The sequence below is a fragment of the Magallana gigas genome, chromosome 3 (assembly GCF_963853765.1).
Source record: "Magallana gigas chromosome 3, xbMagGiga1.1, whole genome shotgun sequence".
In the NCBI taxonomy this organism is placed as follows: domain Eukaryota; kingdom Metazoa; phylum Mollusca; class Bivalvia; order Ostreida; family Ostreidae; genus Magallana; species Magallana gigas.
Window position 1 is genome coordinate 37,338,716 of NC_088855.1, and position 18,437 is coordinate 37,357,152.

Genomic DNA, 18,437 nt, shown 5'->3' on the forward strand with positions numbered 1-18,437 from the left:
ATGACCCTGGTGCTGAAATCGTTTAAGAAAACTGGTCAAAAGGTGCGGAACACCAGAAAATCAAATCAGATAATTAACTATAAGGGTGCTGGTTTTTGTAGGACTATTATCTGAACATTGCTTAATAATTGGTGGCTGTTTTTTGTTTATCTAAAGGTAAAAGCTCCGGAAAAGTCTCGTTAGATTTTACCTAACAGAAAATGAATAGATAGTAACTTAAAACAAACAGAGACTGCAAACTTTTTTCTTTTATATACATCATGTAGGAGGTGTTCCAAGAGAAATCTCTATTTCAATTATTTTTATATTTTGAAAATGGTATATGTTATGTGTATAAGCTTAAAAATGTTCTCCCAAGAGAACAGTCAGCTCCCCCGTTCTCAAGCACATATAGTTTTTTTTAAAGAAAAAAAACCCCAGACAATAGAAAGACACACTTTAAAAGAAAATGCGTTTACGATGTTTTATGGCATTTTTTAAAATATCAAATTGTATCGTAGAATTACCAAGCAGATATTTACATGTCTCCTCTATAAAGGGTTCAACTACATGTACACAGTTTTTGACTGATATCCGGGAAATTTAGCATTTATCGGACAGAAAGACGAATACATTATTTCTGCTTTTTGTTTCAACCAAATGATAATGCCCTTATACATAGTTGATAACTGTACAATGGTGGCATAAATATACTTTTTCAATAATGTAGTTCTCGTAACCGCGAATAAATATACATCATCAACGTCAATATTTGTTTTCAATGAATAGTTGAAATAACAATTGTTGAAATAATCGGGTATATCTGTTACAAGGATAATATACAGCTATAACAATGTTATACTATAGACGTATACAATTCAAAACTATGTAAAACGAGGGGGGGGGGGGTTAGCCTACACAACACCTGTTACATCAAACAGATATAATTGACTACTTCCATACAAATGAAAATTTGCTCAATATTACAGCTGTCAATTCCCCGTATATACAAATTAAAATTACAAAAGTTATACCAATTGCGATTTAACCTTTATTTTGGAAAATGTGGCACCTATGTAATGATGTAAATGTTGGGATCTATAGAGAGGAACTTATTGAACTACTCAAATTAGCATGGCCAATGGTAAGCATACAATATGATATAAACTATTTCTTTAAATGGATATAAAGTACAACATAAAACCATTTATTGCATTATTTCTCGTAATCTTTTTGCATATTATGTATTAATGAGTGTACAATTATTTTTTCTAGAGTTTGCAATATTTAACTGTCATGCTTCCAAACCTTGTCAGTCAGGGTTTCTGTGGGCACATAGGAAAAGAAGAAGGAGATGGCGTTGCACTATCCATTAATGTACGTTTTTTTAAAAATAGAAATGCATTAAAATAGTATCTATCTATCGTCTGTACTAGGTTACCGTGTCCGTCATTTTGTTCTACGGATTTTAACAACAATATACAAACTTTTTGAAGAAGTACAATTAAAATCGATGCAAGGGAAAAGCTCCAGAGTTTCTTAATTGATACTTCATCTATTTATATGCAGATAATTTAATATGAACAGAAACAAATTTCTTTACATCTTATCTAACTTCAGAAGTTCGCGTGACAACTCGCAGTTTTTCAACGTTATCATCCCGGTATTTTCATATATGCTGCATTGCAAAATCTCATTAGGTCACTAAAGGGACCTATCGCAGTTGGTATATAATGTTAAAATAAGAGAAATATTAATTCTGAAAGTTATTACTATACTATATTACTTATTATCACCCCTGTGGTCTAATTGGCGGGGCCAAATAGGCAAAGTTGCATTAATGTTTCAAAATTATTCTTCTTCATTCCCACACTTCTTGAAAAAATAAAATAAATGCATGATTTTGATGTACATAAAGCTCTCTTCCAAAATTGAGGAAGTCACGGTCTCTCGGTCTGGAGTTCAGGTCCTAGGGTGGGACCAATATGGACATAAAGTGAACATTGATTAAATTTATTTAAAATCTCTATTCTTCGACATTCATTTGATAAAAAAATCTTAGTTATGATGTTCATAAAACCTTCCACCTCAATTATAAAATTCACGGTCTCTGGGTCAGGGGCTCAGACCATGGGTGTGGCCTATATGGCATTATAATGAAAATGTATTCAATCTTAAAATCTCTATCTCTACTCGTCCATATATATATATATATATATATAGAGAGAGAGAGAGAAAGAGAGAGAGAGAGAGAGAGAGAGAACCAATATGGTAATATAGTGAAAACGTATTTGAAATAAGAAAACTTTCTTCTCGACATCCACAGCAGGAAAAGATAACTGGATGCTTGGTTATAATATTCACGAAACCCTCTACCTATATTGTGAATCTCATTTCCCCTGGGTCAGGGGTTCAAGGCCTTTAGGCAAGGCTAGTGGGCCCGCTTAGTGAAAATGTATTAAATTTTTAAATATTATTTCTATAAAAAACCCCTGAATATGAGCCATTAAAGGTCAGCAGTCTCTTGTTACCAAGAAGGTTTACATTTGTTTGGTATTTGGAGTTACAAGATTCTTCCAACTCTTCTCCCCCCCCCCCCCCCCGATTATAATGAATAAACACTTTTCAAACGTCCAATTTGAATTATAGTTTATTCTCTGAAATGAAGTTAAAATGATCAAAATTAAACCCTCTGATAAGTCAATCTAATGGCTATGAAACTCAGGTGGCCGTCAAGGCCTGTAGGCCTCTTGTAATTTTAAGCTCTGTATTAAAACCTGACCAGCTAAAGAAGCCATTTTCCATGGGTATCCTTAAAAATCTTTCATATTAATGAAAAAACATCGTTGAAAACCTGAGGTACATGTATTCATAGCAAAAATCAAATAATTAAGCAAAAATATCAAGGGTGTCTTGGGACAGAATATGATCAAATGATAAGTAAATAAGTACTATTATGGCTTTTGTTTTACGTACATCACAATATATCTGTTGCCATTGTAATCAATAGATAAATCGAAACAGTCACCACCGCCGTATCATTTATTTCAAAAGATCTTATTATATGGCGCAATGCAATCTATCTCGGAAAACTATTAAGACAGCATTCATTTTATAATTTGTTTAAGTTTTAAGTATATATTTAGAAATAAAATGACACATTTATCATTTCTAAACCCAAGAAAACGTCTCAAATCAAAAGAAACAACTAAACAATTGATTTGGTTGCAAGTGTGCCAAATTTCCGACACATTTATGTTTTTCTGCATTGGATTTCTTTTCCCTTCGTTGATAGATTTGCGAAATTTTTACCTTCAATTTACAATTTAGGACTATGATGTGTTGTTAAAGGTTGTTACTTTGAAATAAAATAGACTCTCAATTCTCTAAAAATCTTAAAATTATAATTTCGAACATAAAGTTAATATCAAGAATATTGGTATTAATCAGGTAAAATAAAGTTTCTGATTGGCATTATGGTGCTAGCATGATTGTGGTTTTACCCAGCATGATACTTTCCCGTCAGTGACAACACATTAAAATGTTGTAGTTGGGGGAAAGCTAGTTGTTTGGCAGTGACAGTGTGTATTAATGTAGACCAAAGCTACAACTTAAATGGACAAGCTTCAATATTTATCTCAACAAGTGGATGTAGAGTGGACAACTATTAACTTTAAGATTTTTTTTTAAATATGCAATTTAAGTCTGCAGTTCTAAATGTCTACAAAAGGCGTTGTTCTGTACACGTCCTTGTATGCGTAATTTGAATACAGAACACTATTTGAAACATTATATTTATTGTTTTTTTTATCTTTTCACAATAGGTTTGGTTAGTTTTTGGCAGAAACAAGTCCGTTTAAGTTATATTCACATTTTTGTCCTCAAATGTATAAGATGGCCGCACTTCCCTCTGAAGGGGCAAACATGTCCTTTTTTGGAAAGCATTTAAGAAGGGATTGGCTACACTAAAAGGTCTTAGCAATCATACTTATCAAATTTCGAAATATTTCCCCACAAATACCAGAAGAATGCCTTATACGAGGTCTTATAGTTCCAGGAATGAATCTAGTCGTTTTGAAATCGAAGAAAAAACCAAATCAATGTGACTAAAAAAATTTCTTCTAGTTCTGAGATTATTCATAAAAAATGTTCCTTATTTTGAAAACTGTTACAATAGCTGGTTAAGAGTGAAAAGATGATTAGATGATTTAAGAAATATTTTTTATGATGAACAGAATGTAGAGGTAATAAAGTAATTCTAAACAAAATTAGAGGGAATGGAGAAGCACTGGTGACTTTTTGAATTAGATTTATCATCAAAATAAAACACGATTTTCCATTAAATTAGACCACATTGTTTTAAAGTTTTAAAGTAAAATAAAACGAGAGGTCACCATAACTCCACACTCACAGATGTTTTATCTATTTTTGCAGATCGTGGTTGCTCTTGGCAATGCTGTGCTTTTAGGACTGTCTTCGGCGGCTGATACTTTATTCTCACAGGTTAATTAGTATTTTTATTTATGAACAAGTAAATATCATACAATATGAAGACTAACGGATGAATTTTAGTTATATGAGTATTCATGGTGACTATATCGAAAACGGTGTAGAAATTATGGTAACGGAAGTTTCTGTTTCGAAGTCAACTTTGCCTTTGGCAACATTTGCTGTAAATTTCAGATTCAGGGAAGTGGAAACAGGGAAGAATTAGGTGTTGTCCTACAAAGAGGTACCGGTACATCTTTACAAATTTCTTTTTAAATAAGAACTCCTGATTATTTCAGATTCTTAAAGAGACAGTGCAGCTGAAAAACGTTTTACTGCAGATTTACCTATCGTATCGTTAGGAAATAAGAAATAATGTTATTGTGACAGTTAACGTACTAAAAAAATCCATTTTGATTACCCGATTAATGTAATTATGAACTTCTGGAAACTGAAGGGTCGAACCACCTAATCTTATATCGTTAATATGAACCATGTTGATTTTGATTGACACTATTTGACACTTGCCGAAATGTTCACAAGACTACGGTCATCATGGAATACGAGGTAAAAGGGACTCCCTATGCGGAACACATCATCACTTTCTCGATAGATTATTAATAGTTTACCAATTTCAGTTTATTTTAATGTGAACAAAGACAAATATGTCAAATAACCCTTCAAGAGGCCCCATGGCCTCACTTAAAAAATGAATTTAGTTTGTAGCAACTAATGTGTTAAAATTTAAAAAAGGAAACGCCAAGATAAGAATGCTGGTTATTTTTAAAAACTTTGAAAAATTATTACCTAGAAAAGTAGAAAAGAAATATTTTTATCAACAATCCTGTCCAGAAAAATCTTTATAGGATTTAAATTGTATGTATCTTTATATATTTATAGGTGTATACCAATACATTGTACCAACTTGCTGTGTGTGAGAGTCTGTGAGAAAGGGGTGTTTTGTGTGTCTGTCTATATACTATAAAAATTTGAAAAAAAAATCTTTATAGGAAATACGCATGCGTAATAGTATAAAAGGTGGAACCCACGTAACACGTTGCGATGTGTATATTTATAAACCCTAAATAATTAATAAATTTAATGAAATAACTAAATTAATTATTTGGAGAAATTTTAAATTTTTCGAAAGTTTTTTTTACATTTATGAGTAGTACGAAAATACAAACCCGATCGGAATTTTTTTTCAAGTCAGTTTTTTAACAAAATACACAGTGCTGTCTCTGTATAGACTGGTATACATGCTTATGTTTGCATGTATTCGCATTTAAAGTGAAAAACAGTAATTACATAAAACGTCGAAAAAGTAAACAAAAAAACATTAATTTTCAAATACAATGAAACTACAATGAAACCTATATGAAATTTTTTTTACCACATATTGTTGGTGTCTTTATACTCTCAAGCTTTTGTCCGTGAGACCGAAAACTTAGTTGATTATACCCGAATGATCTTCACACGGGGCTGATTGTCATGAAAATTTGACAATGTTCCTAGTTATTGTCGTTTCTAGAACAAGTACTTGATACTTTCAATTTGCTAGCTAAGTATATATATTAGATCCGACACTAAAGGATGCCTCTAAAAGTACTTATGAAGTTATACTATATAATATAGTAAAGCGTTTGTGCTTTTATTAGTATTTCAAATTGTTGCCTGATTTGACTTGGTATGTATTTTGGTAAATCTGTATTAAGGGTCTTAAATAAAGAACTAAGTACATGTTTTAGAGTGGATCTGAATACCTGATTTTTACGTTATTATAGAAAAGGCATATAATAGAATTTAATCATCGGCATAATCATCAAATACGGTAATGAAGTAAAATAAAACATTCATTTTTTAAAGGATATTGTGTTAATGTTTCCGATAGAATGAAAGAAAATTGAGAAAATCCTTTGAATTCGCGTCACTTTTGATAGTTGCTTATATTTGCCTGGTTGTAAATAAACGCATATAAAGTACATGTATCGTATCATAGAAGGTTAACTGAAAATAAAATAATTTATAACTCATATGAGAACTAGAACCTAAGTGTTTACTGTGTATGGCCTAAAATCAAGAAGTAGAACGGAAATTGATACGCGTTCGTAAAAACAGAAACCAATACCGGCCCCGCAGGTCAATTCTTTTCTAATATGCAAGTGATTCGTTAATGTATCTAGTTATACAATGTACATAGAAATAAAAGGTTTGTTGTACTTATTTATGACACTTTTTCATTCAATAAAATTCTCAAATTATGAACACACTATTTTATGAATTAAAATCTTATCTGCTTTTGATACATTTTTTTGTGATTTTGTTGTACTTGATTTAAAAACAAACTGTTTTAGGTACATTGATAATGCTTCTATGCTGTTTTCCATGTTGTGCGATACTTTTGAATGCTGGTTTAATTTGTCGATTAGTTGGACAAGATGAAGAAGTTGCAAGGTAAGACAATTCATTCAAAAAAAATTACCTTTCAATGTCATTTTTTCTGATATTTTACATAAATGTCTTATATGAATTTAATTTTTCCTCTAGGGTTGCAGGAGAATATGTGACTATATTGATGGCAGGTTTACCAGTAAGACACTCTTTTATACCTATAATTGATATATTCAGTTAACTTACCTTAATTCCATTTATAAGAATTTTCACTTAACGACACTTGGGAGTGAAAAGTTTTTAGTGTTTTAAAATATGTACATCAAACTATACTTATTAAAGAAACTTCCTGATTGGAGGATAATGATATTAAATCCTTTCTTGAAAGAACTTTCCTGAATAAAAACCCCTAGTTCTCCTTTCAAATTTAATAAACACATATAGATAAATGAACAATAGAACACAAGATTAATATACTAAAAACAATAGTATTATTAACTTACCACATTGGTGAAAAGAATCCACACACAACACGTTGAAATATATACGCCAACTTACGTACATAAATACACATGCTTACACTGTACTTAGACACCAAAACACAGAAAACCGACAACATAAAATCAACCGCTCTTCTCTCAAACTCAAATCCGCCCATATACCCCTACATGTATATTTACTTCCCAACTTCAACTACAATCTTTATTTACTAAACTGTATAATGTATATCTCTACTAACCCTTAGTTCTACTAGTTATATACTGACCAAAAGTAAACACTCGGATAAAAACGAAAAATAGATTTAACATGAATAAAATACCTTAATCTGACAAAAAAAACCAACGAAAAAACAAAACCAAAAATAAACCCACAAAAAACCGGACATACATTAACATTACAAGGATATTATTTAAGTTTATAAAACATAAAGGTAATCATAAACATATTGTTCAGCAGAACTGTTTCTTATACGTGTATATGATAATGGGGGAAAAAATTCAAATCCTGAAGATATGTATTAATATCGAAAATATTTGAAAATAAGAATATGATAATAAAACTTAATTTTTAAAGAATAATGGATGTCTGCATCTTACATCTATCATTATTATAAGATATGTTCAATTTTTTTTAAATCATGTGATTTGATTAAGGTGGATCTCTACACCAAATAAGTGTAAGATTTTTGTTGCATACATTTGTTACTAAATCTAGGCACAGTATTCAACAATCGTAGAATCTATTTTCTAGATAATTTCTAAAATATCAGTCTGGTTCCAGATTACTCCTAATTTATCAAATTTTTAAACATTTGTGTTTTAAAATTCTTATGAAAGTGATATGTTATAAAATTTAGAAATGAAAAACAAAATAATCATGAATGATGTTTGTATGATTTTTATTGGAATCCACATAAATATGAAACTAAAATATAACGGCAGTCCTAAAATGCAAACTGATGGACAAAATTCCACAAAAATCTGAAAAAAAATACAAACATTGTTCGTTGGTTGCTGGGATGAGAAAAGAAATAGTATGAAATTAAAAATTAAAGAAAATACTGAATTAATTCAAAAATCTTGGTTAAAAGATCCTGTTTTAGAGTTGTCTTTCTTTTTTTACATGGTCTCAAATATCTTGGGGACCAATTTTATAAATAATAAAAATCACGAACAAAAAATAAATAAATAAATTGGAACTGGTCTATGCTAAATTTGTAGATATAAGATTAGTAGTGTTTATGCTAATGTTTGAAGCTGAAAGAAGTATATTTTTGTTTAATGCATGATATATATTGAACTTTTAAAAACAAAATGTTAGTAGTTAATTGCTTTTTATACCGCAGTAATTTTGAACAACAACAATACGCATATTGATACATACATTAGATGTTCATAATGATACACTTGTATTTATGGAAATGAAAAACAGGCTCCTTTTCAGAATTCTGTCGTTCCCTCATTTGGCTTGCAAATCCTGACTTCAACTGCTATTGCTATTTAGTTATAGCTATGTTAATCAAAATACGTTAGTTTAATGTCAAAGTCTCAATGCAAGTCTTTTACTGCAAATGTTTTACATTTGGGAAGTACTGTCGTTTTATATTCATCGCACATATAATTATAATTTAAGTGAAAATATTATAAAAGTATCTGGTACTTATATCGATGATCCGTCACATATGTATGGTCGTCGGTTGCAGATGACATACAAAATTGCCAATAGCAGCAGAGCAGGGAAAGAGTATGTTATTATTCAATTATTATTGTTATTATTTTTAGTATATATTGAACAGGTATTTTGTACCTTGACATTATGTTATCAATACGGTTTTATAAAGTGCCCTTTCCCCCTAGCCATCTTTCCCCCCGGCAAAATGGCTATATAGCAGTTTTTCCCCCGAAAAATGGCTATATAGCAGTTTCCCCCACGGAAAGCTGACTATGTAGTGGGTTTTCCCCCTTTTTACAGCCAGATTACCCTTACGGAAAACTTACTACACAGTGGATTTTCTCCTTTTTTTACATTCTGGTCATGTTTATGGCGGACCATTCGTGGCAATAATTTGCAATAACTGATATGATATAAATTTTTCATAATAAAGGGTCATTATGGCATTTATTAATACTGTACATAAAATAAAATACATGGTTTTTTCACCCCTAATATGAACAAAGGCACGCGCCTTCATAACATTCATTTGTCATCCTCATTTATTTCACCTTTTGATACACTTTTTGGAACACATTTTATACGGATTTCGGAATACCTCGAATCTTTTTCATCTAATCGATACTTATCTACAGTTTTGATTTCGACGTTAGGAACACGTGAGAACACATTGGATTGAAAATACACCGGTTTGGAACTTTAACTTTCCCATGTATTACCATCTATGTACGAACTTCTCCCAGGAAACTAACTGACCAATCTTGACTTTACTCTGTAGAGGAAAGGAATAAGAAGTGGAAATGTATTACTCCCTTCGTCCAAAAGGCTATCAATGTTAAATTAATACCGTTAGAATTGACGATCTTAAATACAATTATATATTTCTTCTTCTAAATATCAAACGAGAGACAGGGTGCAATGATATGATGAGAAACTGAAATGTTTTACTTTCAATTGATTAATGGGATTCTAAATTATTGGTAAGGGGTATTATAATTGATAATGTATTCAAAGCATGTGTAAAGTTAGTATTTACAATTTTGTTTTAAAGTTAGGCATCTTCATATTGATTTCATATACATTTTTACGAAACGCGAAATTTTATGATGTAAACATTTTTCAAAACAAAGAAATGGCTTCACAACCAGAACAAAGTCGGTTTCTTTGCTGCTTACTTTGGAAAATGTGAAATGGATCCTACTAACCTTATGGTGTCAATACAGTATTTCACTGAAGGTTCACGTCAAAACATGACTGGGGCAAAATAATTCCCGAATTTTCCTTTGAGTTTGGGCGTTTCCGCTCGCAACAGGAGCTAATTTTTTTATGAGATGAAAAACAATGTGTAAGAAGTCTAACTATCCCAGTTTTGTAATAATGCGAGGTCATTTGAATTTTTGATGCGTGTTGTTTCCGGAGAGGGGTGAAAAGGCCCGGGCTTGATTTTCAAGCACATGTGTAACTTCGAGGTAAACAAAGTCTCACGCCTTGCTGGATGCACGTGTGTATTTTGCTAGAAAAGTGTAAATGAAGCGTTGTTTAAAAAGATGTCAAGAGGATTTTTTCCAGAAGTTCGTTTTGAATTTTTAATCTGTATGTAAAGTTGTGCAATTTTGGTAAGAATATATAGTAAAATTTAATACTGTAGTGCAACCTGCAGTATTTATTATCATTCCCTAATTGCTAACTTTCCCGCGTTTTAGTTTGCAACGTAATTTATAAATAAACAATTTTGAAAACTATGCCATATAAAACAAGATATACGATTCACTTACCTAAAAATTTTATCATACTATTTGTTTCATGTTTTTGCAACATTTATATAAAAAAACCAAAAAACTAACACATCTTTTGTGATGAGCTGACTTATTTTTGTTTAATATATGCTTGTTCTTCTAATCAATTAACAAGTAAAAAAAAGAAGTCGTATATCAAATTCGCTTAGGTTGGTTATCTATTTTTGTTTTTCGGTTGCTACATGTACTTTTATAAAAAAAATTTATTGATTTCCTTATCTAGGTATTTATTATATCATTAGTCATCTTATGAATTGATTAGATGTTTTGAAGAATAATGAATTTACCTGCGTACCTTTTTAAAAAATGTTGTTCGTAACTTTAAAAAAAAAGCAGAATTAAAGGTAATTTTCAACCATTTTGATAAAAAGAAATATATTAGTGTGTATTTGTAAATGATGTTTTTACTTTTAAATGACCGTAAAAATATGTTGATGTGGTCATCTATAGTTTTTGGGATATGGGGCCCTGAAAATACACTATTCTTAATAATTGGATTTAAAACATCGGGCTCGGAAACAACGAAGGCCCCTACTCTGGGGCAAAATTTTTTAGGGTCATCTACTAGTGGTATACCACTATCACTCTAATGATATGGTCAACTGGTCATCTCTAGAATTTGAGATTCGGGTCCCCTCTTATAGAACACTATTCAATCATTATAATGGGGTTTTAAACATCCGGCCCTGAAGCATCGAGGGCCTTTACCCTGAGGGCTGAAATTTTCAGAGTCATCTACAAGTGGTAAACCACTGCCACTGTAAAAATGTGGTGATATGGTCATCTCTAGTTTATGAGATATTGGACCCTAAAGAATATGCAAAATAATCATTATAATGGGATTTTAAACATCGGACTCTGAAACATCGGAAACAAAACTTCTCTAAAACAGAGGTTTAGCTCGAATAAAATTTGCACAAACAGACAGACAGACTGATAGATTAATAAAAAAAAATTCTTAAAACTTTTTCACTTACAATTTCAGAACACATTCAGAATTAACCAAGTACTTTAATTTTTTCAATTAATTACCTCAGTTAAGTTCTCTGTGTAATTCCATTACACACATGTTCAATTTGCAGCATAAAAATAAAATCGGAAAAACGAAACTTAACATGTACAGATGAATGAAGATATATGCAACCTGGGAGTAAAGAAACATTGATTTTAATCCTTAACGGATTTCCATAAATATTTTTTTTATAAAATCTGAACAAAAAAACGTGAGGGAAAAACCCTACTATGGGGAAAAGCTACAATATAGTAGCTTCCCCCGTGGGAAAGGCTACTATATAGTAGGTTTTCCGGGGGAAAATGTAACTAGGGGGGAAAATTGCTATACAACACTGGAACAAAATGGCGTTTCTCGAACGGATATCAGACATGTTGAGATGATGTAACTTTCCACCTTAAAACCAATGACGAAATATTTCCTTTACATAACGGGTGATGCATCACATTGAGAGTATTATTTGCATCTAATATAAATAATTCAGTGAAAACAATCATTTTACGGGTACACACTGTGGTTTTTTTTTCAGGGATATGGACTGACACTTCTCCTGTCCAAATTTATCCAAGTACAGGTCAATATAAAAATGTTAATGACAAATTCTCTTACACAATAATCTAATCGTATATATATAGTGTTATCACAAAATGTGGCCGTTTCACAAGTAATACTATTTTACATTGCATCCTCTCAAGAAAAATGGAAAGGGATGCAAAAATACTGAATGTACATGTATTGGGGTCTTTTCTTTGTGGGGGATATTATTAGGTTTAATGTGTTTGCGTTTTTAAAAGACTGTATGAAATGAATATTATTGAACTATAGTTTCGGGTTTTTTTTTAATTTTTAAAGTAATTAAAATTAGTTTCTTATAGAAAGATCAATTTGACCTTATTGATAAAATGCAACCATAAATTCTTCTATCACTCAAGGTATTGGCTAAATTTTTTTTCATTTTGAATATATTTCAGTCAGTGTTGCTTCCAAGTCTTATCATAGGAATCATTATTAATATAGAAAACGTAGCTCTGCATGTACTATTTATCTACGCTTTGGAGCTCGGAATCGGGTGAGCATTTTTACTTTACGCCTGTATTAAAATATGTAGGGTTTCCCATCCAATTACGTTCAAATACCTACTTAAGTGTTATGAATAGATTAAAGATTTAAGTAGTTACAATATTTCTATGTCCATTAAAAACTATGATATGATGCAATTCATGATCACTGCTAATCTTTTGTTGACACTGTGGTTCTAAAACACTGGCTTAAAGTACAATTTTTTTGATCACCAAAAATATAGTCTGTGTTTCAAATAAACTATAATTAAAAATTTAGGTCATACACCTCAGAAGTTTATGAGCCTTTAAAAACATTTTTTAACTAATAAAAAAGGTAGTTTTCAAAATTGTATCGGTCCAAGATTGTGAAAACTTTGGTGTTGTAATAGTTGCACAACTTTTTTTCTTTCAAACGACGTTGTTTAAGTTCATGCAAATTAAATATTTTACAGTTTGTATGATAGCAGCATATGGTTTGTTGGCTTTAAAGACATAAATGTTGTCCAAAACCAAAGGGCAAGAGCAACATTAGAATTTTTTCTGAAACAAGTTATTATTATGTCATGACGTCATATATACATTATTTTCTTCTAGAGGAGCCGCTATCGCTGTTGTCTTAAGCCAGTGGACTTCAGTCATTATTCATGTATTGTTTATAGCTTGTACGGGCTACAAGAAAGACACTTGGAAAGGTCAAGTATTAATTTTTAAAGTTATGTGTCGGAAAAGGACGGAGCAAGAATAGTTATTCTAGGGCATAAAAAAAGAAGAATTCTACTTAGTATTTATATCCAAAACTGTCATAGTGTTTACTGTAAATTTTAGACAGTGATAAATGGTAAAGAATTCTAGGTCTAGTTTACAATCTTTATATTCAACCACCTCCTTCTGCTGTTGGATTCAATATTTTTGTAATCATCTATTTTATTTCCATCAATTATTAGATTACACACTTTGCTGCATTTATATGACCTTCAGTCTTAATTATTTAGCACCCATTGTACTCGTAGTAATCAGTTATAAGACCTTTTTTGTAAAGAAAATTAATTACTCAACTCATAGGATTACGATTGTCGTCGCTGAAACGCAACAAAATTGTAACATGGTGTTTATCTTCACAATGGCGCAACTCGTTTACTATGGTGCACAGAAATATAATTATTGCAAGCTGCTATGGTAAAAACCCCATTTGGAGAATTCTGTTAATGATAACTAATCGTATTAATAGTTCTTTTGTTTTGATTTATTAAGGCTGGAACAAATTGTGTTTAAACGGATGGAGTACTTTTCTAAAACTAGCTGTTCCAGGAATATTCATGTTATGTCTGGAAATTTGGACCGCCGAAATGACAACATTTTTCACTGGTAAGTTTTAGATTCCCATAATCATTTTATATTATTATTGGTTTAAAATAATTTAACCCCCTCCCCCCCCCCCCAAAAAAAAAAAATTCTTAAGATTTGGAAAACAAATATGATTTTAAATCGTTTTTAGATTATTAATGGAATGAAAATTTGTAAAATTTAAAACATCTTTTGATTCTAATTCAAAATACTCGTATATTCATCATGTACTTTACTAACTTTATATAGTCTTAATGTATTATTTTTTAAGGAATATGTACTAACCTCACTTTATTTAGTTTTAATGTATTATTTTCTTGTAGGACTAACAAGTAAAACAGAATTGGCTGCATATGCTAGCTTGTTTATTGTTGGATTGATGATTACAGGTGTATGTACACTTAAACATGCAACAAAAATCTTGGATTTATATCCATTCTTAATTTTGATTAGTGTTACGTATTTAAATCGACAATGTGCTGATTCATTTCACATTTTTTTCATCAATTGTTTTTGTTTTTAATACAGGTCGTCTTTGGTATGTCTGTTGCAGTGAGCATGCGCGTGGGTATTCATTTGGGAGCTGGAAATTCAGATCAAGCTAATGTATCTTCTAGGGTTACAATAGGTTTTGGATGTAAGTACTAACACTGCCAAAGAAACACATGTGAACCGCATAAACTTTGTTTATCGGATACATTATTGGCTTTTGGTAAAATAACGTTTATTATTTTGCAATTTTTTTTCAAATCGAAGAACAAGTTAAACCGCAAACAGCGAACACTTTGGCCTGCACGAAAAGAAATCATTTACTGTTCTTTGTTATATTTATAATAAACTGTGTTATTCCAATAATATTGATTTCTTTTTTATAAGAATGCCTTTCAAAACACAATTAAACAGCTTTGTTTAACTTTTGGGGGGGGTGGGGGGTGGGTGGATGGGTTTTTTTTATATTGTTTTTATTTTATTATAACAACAAAGATAGACAGCGTCATGCATAATATTAAACATTATCCCTAACTTCCTTTCATTCTGAGAGTTATAATAATTATTATTATTATTGTTATTATTATCTATTTATTTATTTCAACTTTGAGCCATTAGGTTCATTAGCATTGCACACATAGCAATATGAGAGGCACGCAAAATGCCAAGCCATGAGGCGCTAAGGAGAGCAATATGCATTGCATCTATTACATTTTTAAACAATTATTTGAACCATATTATATATATATATATATATATATATATATATATATATATATATATATATATATATATATATATATATATATACTGTTTTCAATTTCTAAGAACTTGCAATTAAACTTGAATATAACACTAAAGTAAGTAAAGCTATCAACAAAATTTAGAATCTGTCTATTGTATGACCAATGTCCTTTTGTTTGTAATTTACCTCAATTTCTGAAAATAACAATTTTTTTTTTTGGCTATATTAACGATAAGATGTCATTTAGCAGTGTATTTATATAACATTTTTAATACCTTAGTTTGAAACAACGGACTTACATTGCAAAACTTCCATTCCTCAAATCCAGTATATTCACATGCAACATAACTTACTGAGTACATACTGAAAATTAACATTGATCTTAGCTATAGAAAGTAAAAAAAAACCAAAAGTTATCAAAAAGTTTTGTGCTAATGATATATGGACCATACTAATCTAAGTTTGCTATCTAATAATAATATTTTGTTTTTTAGTTTGTTTTGCTGTGGTTATTGCTGTTCTTCTAATTTCTCTTAAAGATGTCATACCTCATTTTTTCTCAAACAATGAGTAAGTATTTCAATATTTTTATGCACAAATAGTTCCTTAAAATTTCTGTGATGTTTATTATGAATATTGTATCAATTTGTCTGACAAACCTGCTTCAAACTGTAAATTAAGGGCCATTACAATCGATATTCGTTTGTCAAATTACACGCTGTTAAGTTTACTGCAGTGTGCTATAGCTGGACCAAAATATCTCTTTTGTCTGTGTCATCAACAACTGTGATTTTTTCCATAAATTTCTTTAAATTTTATCAAATTATCAGAATTATTTGTCTTAATTTTAACATGACAGGTAGAATAAGTCACCTATTCTTAATAACCGAACATGTTAAATGCAAGGAAGCAAATGTAATGAACGAATTGTATACTCATCGTTTAATACAAAGTTTCCTTTTTAACCATGTCTAATACATTGTAGGGCGGTTGTATCCATGGCGACTTCCTTCACACCTCTATTGGCAATATTCAAATTTTTCGAAATTTATCAGGTAAATTTTTTAGGCTTTTATCATATAAATAGTATAAAATTCTTAAAAAATGACCTCTCTGATTTAAAAACGTCTTTATACACATTTATGCTGTACATTACTTATAAGTACATAGTAAGTTATGTATTTTGTCACTTTTTAAATTATTTAAGATAATGTGCACAGGAATACTGCGAGGGATTGGTTTCCAGACATTTGGGGCTGTCGTGAATTTTATTGGCAGTTTTCTCATAGGGTTTCCGGTTGCCTTATCGTTGATGTTAGCATCACCTTTACGTGTAGCAGGTAATTGGCCCTATTCTGTGGTGTCCTAACCCTTATATTTCGGTGTTGTTTTCGTTCGTATTGTTACAAATGAATCATAAACCAATGTTGAATAAATAAAATAGTTAATAAAGATAATTAATGTTCTATATTTTTTCTCAAATGTTTTGATTGAATAACGCACAAACTAATGTTAAAACGTTTGACTTAATTTTGATCAGAAAGATGTACGTGGAATAAACAACAAAATTGTAAAATAAAGATAACTCAGGGACGGTTTCTTTATTTTGTCTGTATTAGATAACAGCAAACTGATCAAAGAAAATTGTATCACGTTATTAGTCGTATTCACTATTCAAACTGAATGCCTCTATTGAACTTGTTTTTCTTTGAAAACTATAACCGAACATATTACCTACATCTGTAATATGATAAGATAAACTTTGCTTTAGACGTCCGAAACTGAAAGTGTTTATGCACACTTGTCAATATTTAATAAAAAGCTGCATATTGATAGGTGCTTGGTTTGGTACAATCGCTGGCGCTGTAGTACTCTGTGTTGCCTTTAGTATTAGAATCAACACTGTCGATTGGAAACAAGAGTCTATAAAGGTTATTCTGGATTCGACTTGTCATTAATAAAACTTTGTTAAATATAACCACCCAATAAATAAAAAAAATGTTTTAAATCATTGTTCCTTCTGTGTGTGATTTCACAAAGTATTGACATTATAGGCTAGAAAAAGAGCTGGTATAATAATAGAAAACACTGCATGGATAGGTAAGTATAATTAATTTTCTATAAAACCTTCTTATGTTTGTTTGTTATCATGAGTTGCTCGATAAGGGGGAATTAAATTCATCTTTATTGCAGTCAATGACGAAGCAGAAAATATGCAATTGGGTGACCAAACTCGGGAGATTAAGGATTACAGATCATTTGATACATCTGCCCAAAGCGGAATAGTCTCCTCAAACACACCACCAAGTTCAGCTACCAACAACTTTGAGGTCTATAGTAAAGTGGTCACACTAGTTATTGTCAGCTTGATATTTGCAGGTGGTTTATCTCTTCGACTGTATGTAAATGTTTGAAGTGTAAAAAATTAATAAATTATTGAAACACTTTCTTGACAGTAAGAGTTTATTTATTTATGTTTAATTGAAGTTACTATAGTTGATGTTGATGCCCTTATTGTAAATCCCTAGGGGTATAAATCACTCTATCATGGTGGTAACACGTGATTCATCAACTGCACCACTAACACATGAAGGAGGCCGATTTAAGGAGTTATTGCGTAAAAACTACAATAGAAAAACTCTTTTTTTCTTTGAAGAAAATAAGAAAATCTACAATCTGGTTATTTTTAGAGACCATTTCAAAAGGCAGGTAAGTTAACTATAAGAATAAATTAAAAAAAAATGTCATTTTCAGCACTTTGAAGCAGAATAAAAAAATATTACAGTAGCGATTTTTTCGAATTGGGATTAATAGTAATATCATTTTCTTTTATGTAAAAAACTAAATCCTACCATTTAGTTGTAAACGGGGTTATAAAAATAGCAAGAAAATATATAGAAAACGATGTGTTTTAAATCAATACATCATACGTTATTGTTGATCAATCCACCTTTGATTGA

The 18,437-nt window shown here is 30.7% G+C and overlaps 1 protein-coding gene across 3 annotated transcripts; it reads left to right on the forward strand.

The window, feature by feature from the left end:
* The first annotated feature begins 1,259 nt into the window (after positions 1-1,259).
* LOC105335461 (multidrug and toxin extrusion protein 2-like) lies at positions 1,260-17,924 on the forward strand. 3 transcript variants are annotated; one of them, XM_066079566.1, is made up of 17 exons: positions 1,260-1,356; positions 4,414-4,482; positions 4,663-4,711; positions 6,822-6,921; positions 7,015-7,057; positions 12,368-12,412; positions 12,810-12,907; positions 13,494-13,591; positions 14,151-14,264; positions 14,567-14,634; positions 14,772-14,880; positions 15,972-16,047; positions 16,463-16,532; positions 16,685-16,817; positions 17,314-17,408; positions 17,532-17,577; positions 17,671-17,924. In XM_066079566.1, exons 1-17 carry the CDS (start codon positions 1,276-1,278, stop codon positions 17,889-17,891), a joined length of 1,515 nt encoding a protein of 504 aa, XP_065935638.1. In that variant the 5' UTR covers positions 1,260-1,275; the 3' UTR covers positions 17,892-17,924. The 3 variants fall into 3 exon arrangements, with proteins under 3 accessions (XP_065935638.1, XP_065935640.1, XP_065935639.1); XM_066079568.1 differs by lacking the exon at positions 17,314-17,408 and having other exon boundaries at positions 17,671-17,760; XM_066079567.1 differs by lacking the exons at positions 17,314-17,408; positions 17,532-17,577.
* The last annotated feature ends 513 nt before the right edge of the window (positions 17,925-18,437 follow it).

What these genes read in the sequence shown, in the direction of transcription:
- LOC105335461 (XM_066079566.1), top strand. Translation starts at nt 1,276, where the DNA reads ATGCTTCCAAACCTTGTCAGTCAGGGTTTCTGTGGGCACATAGGAAAA. An exon ending in TTGGATTGATGATTACAGGT is followed by an intron (nt 14,635 to 14,771) that starts GTATGTACACTT and finishes TTTTTAATACAG; the next exon opens with GTCGTCTTTGGTATGTCTGT. An exon ending in AGAAAACACTGCATGGATAG is followed by an intron (nt 17,578 to 17,670) that starts GTAAGTATAATT and finishes TCTTTATTGCAG; the next exon opens with TCAATGACGAAGCAGAAAAT.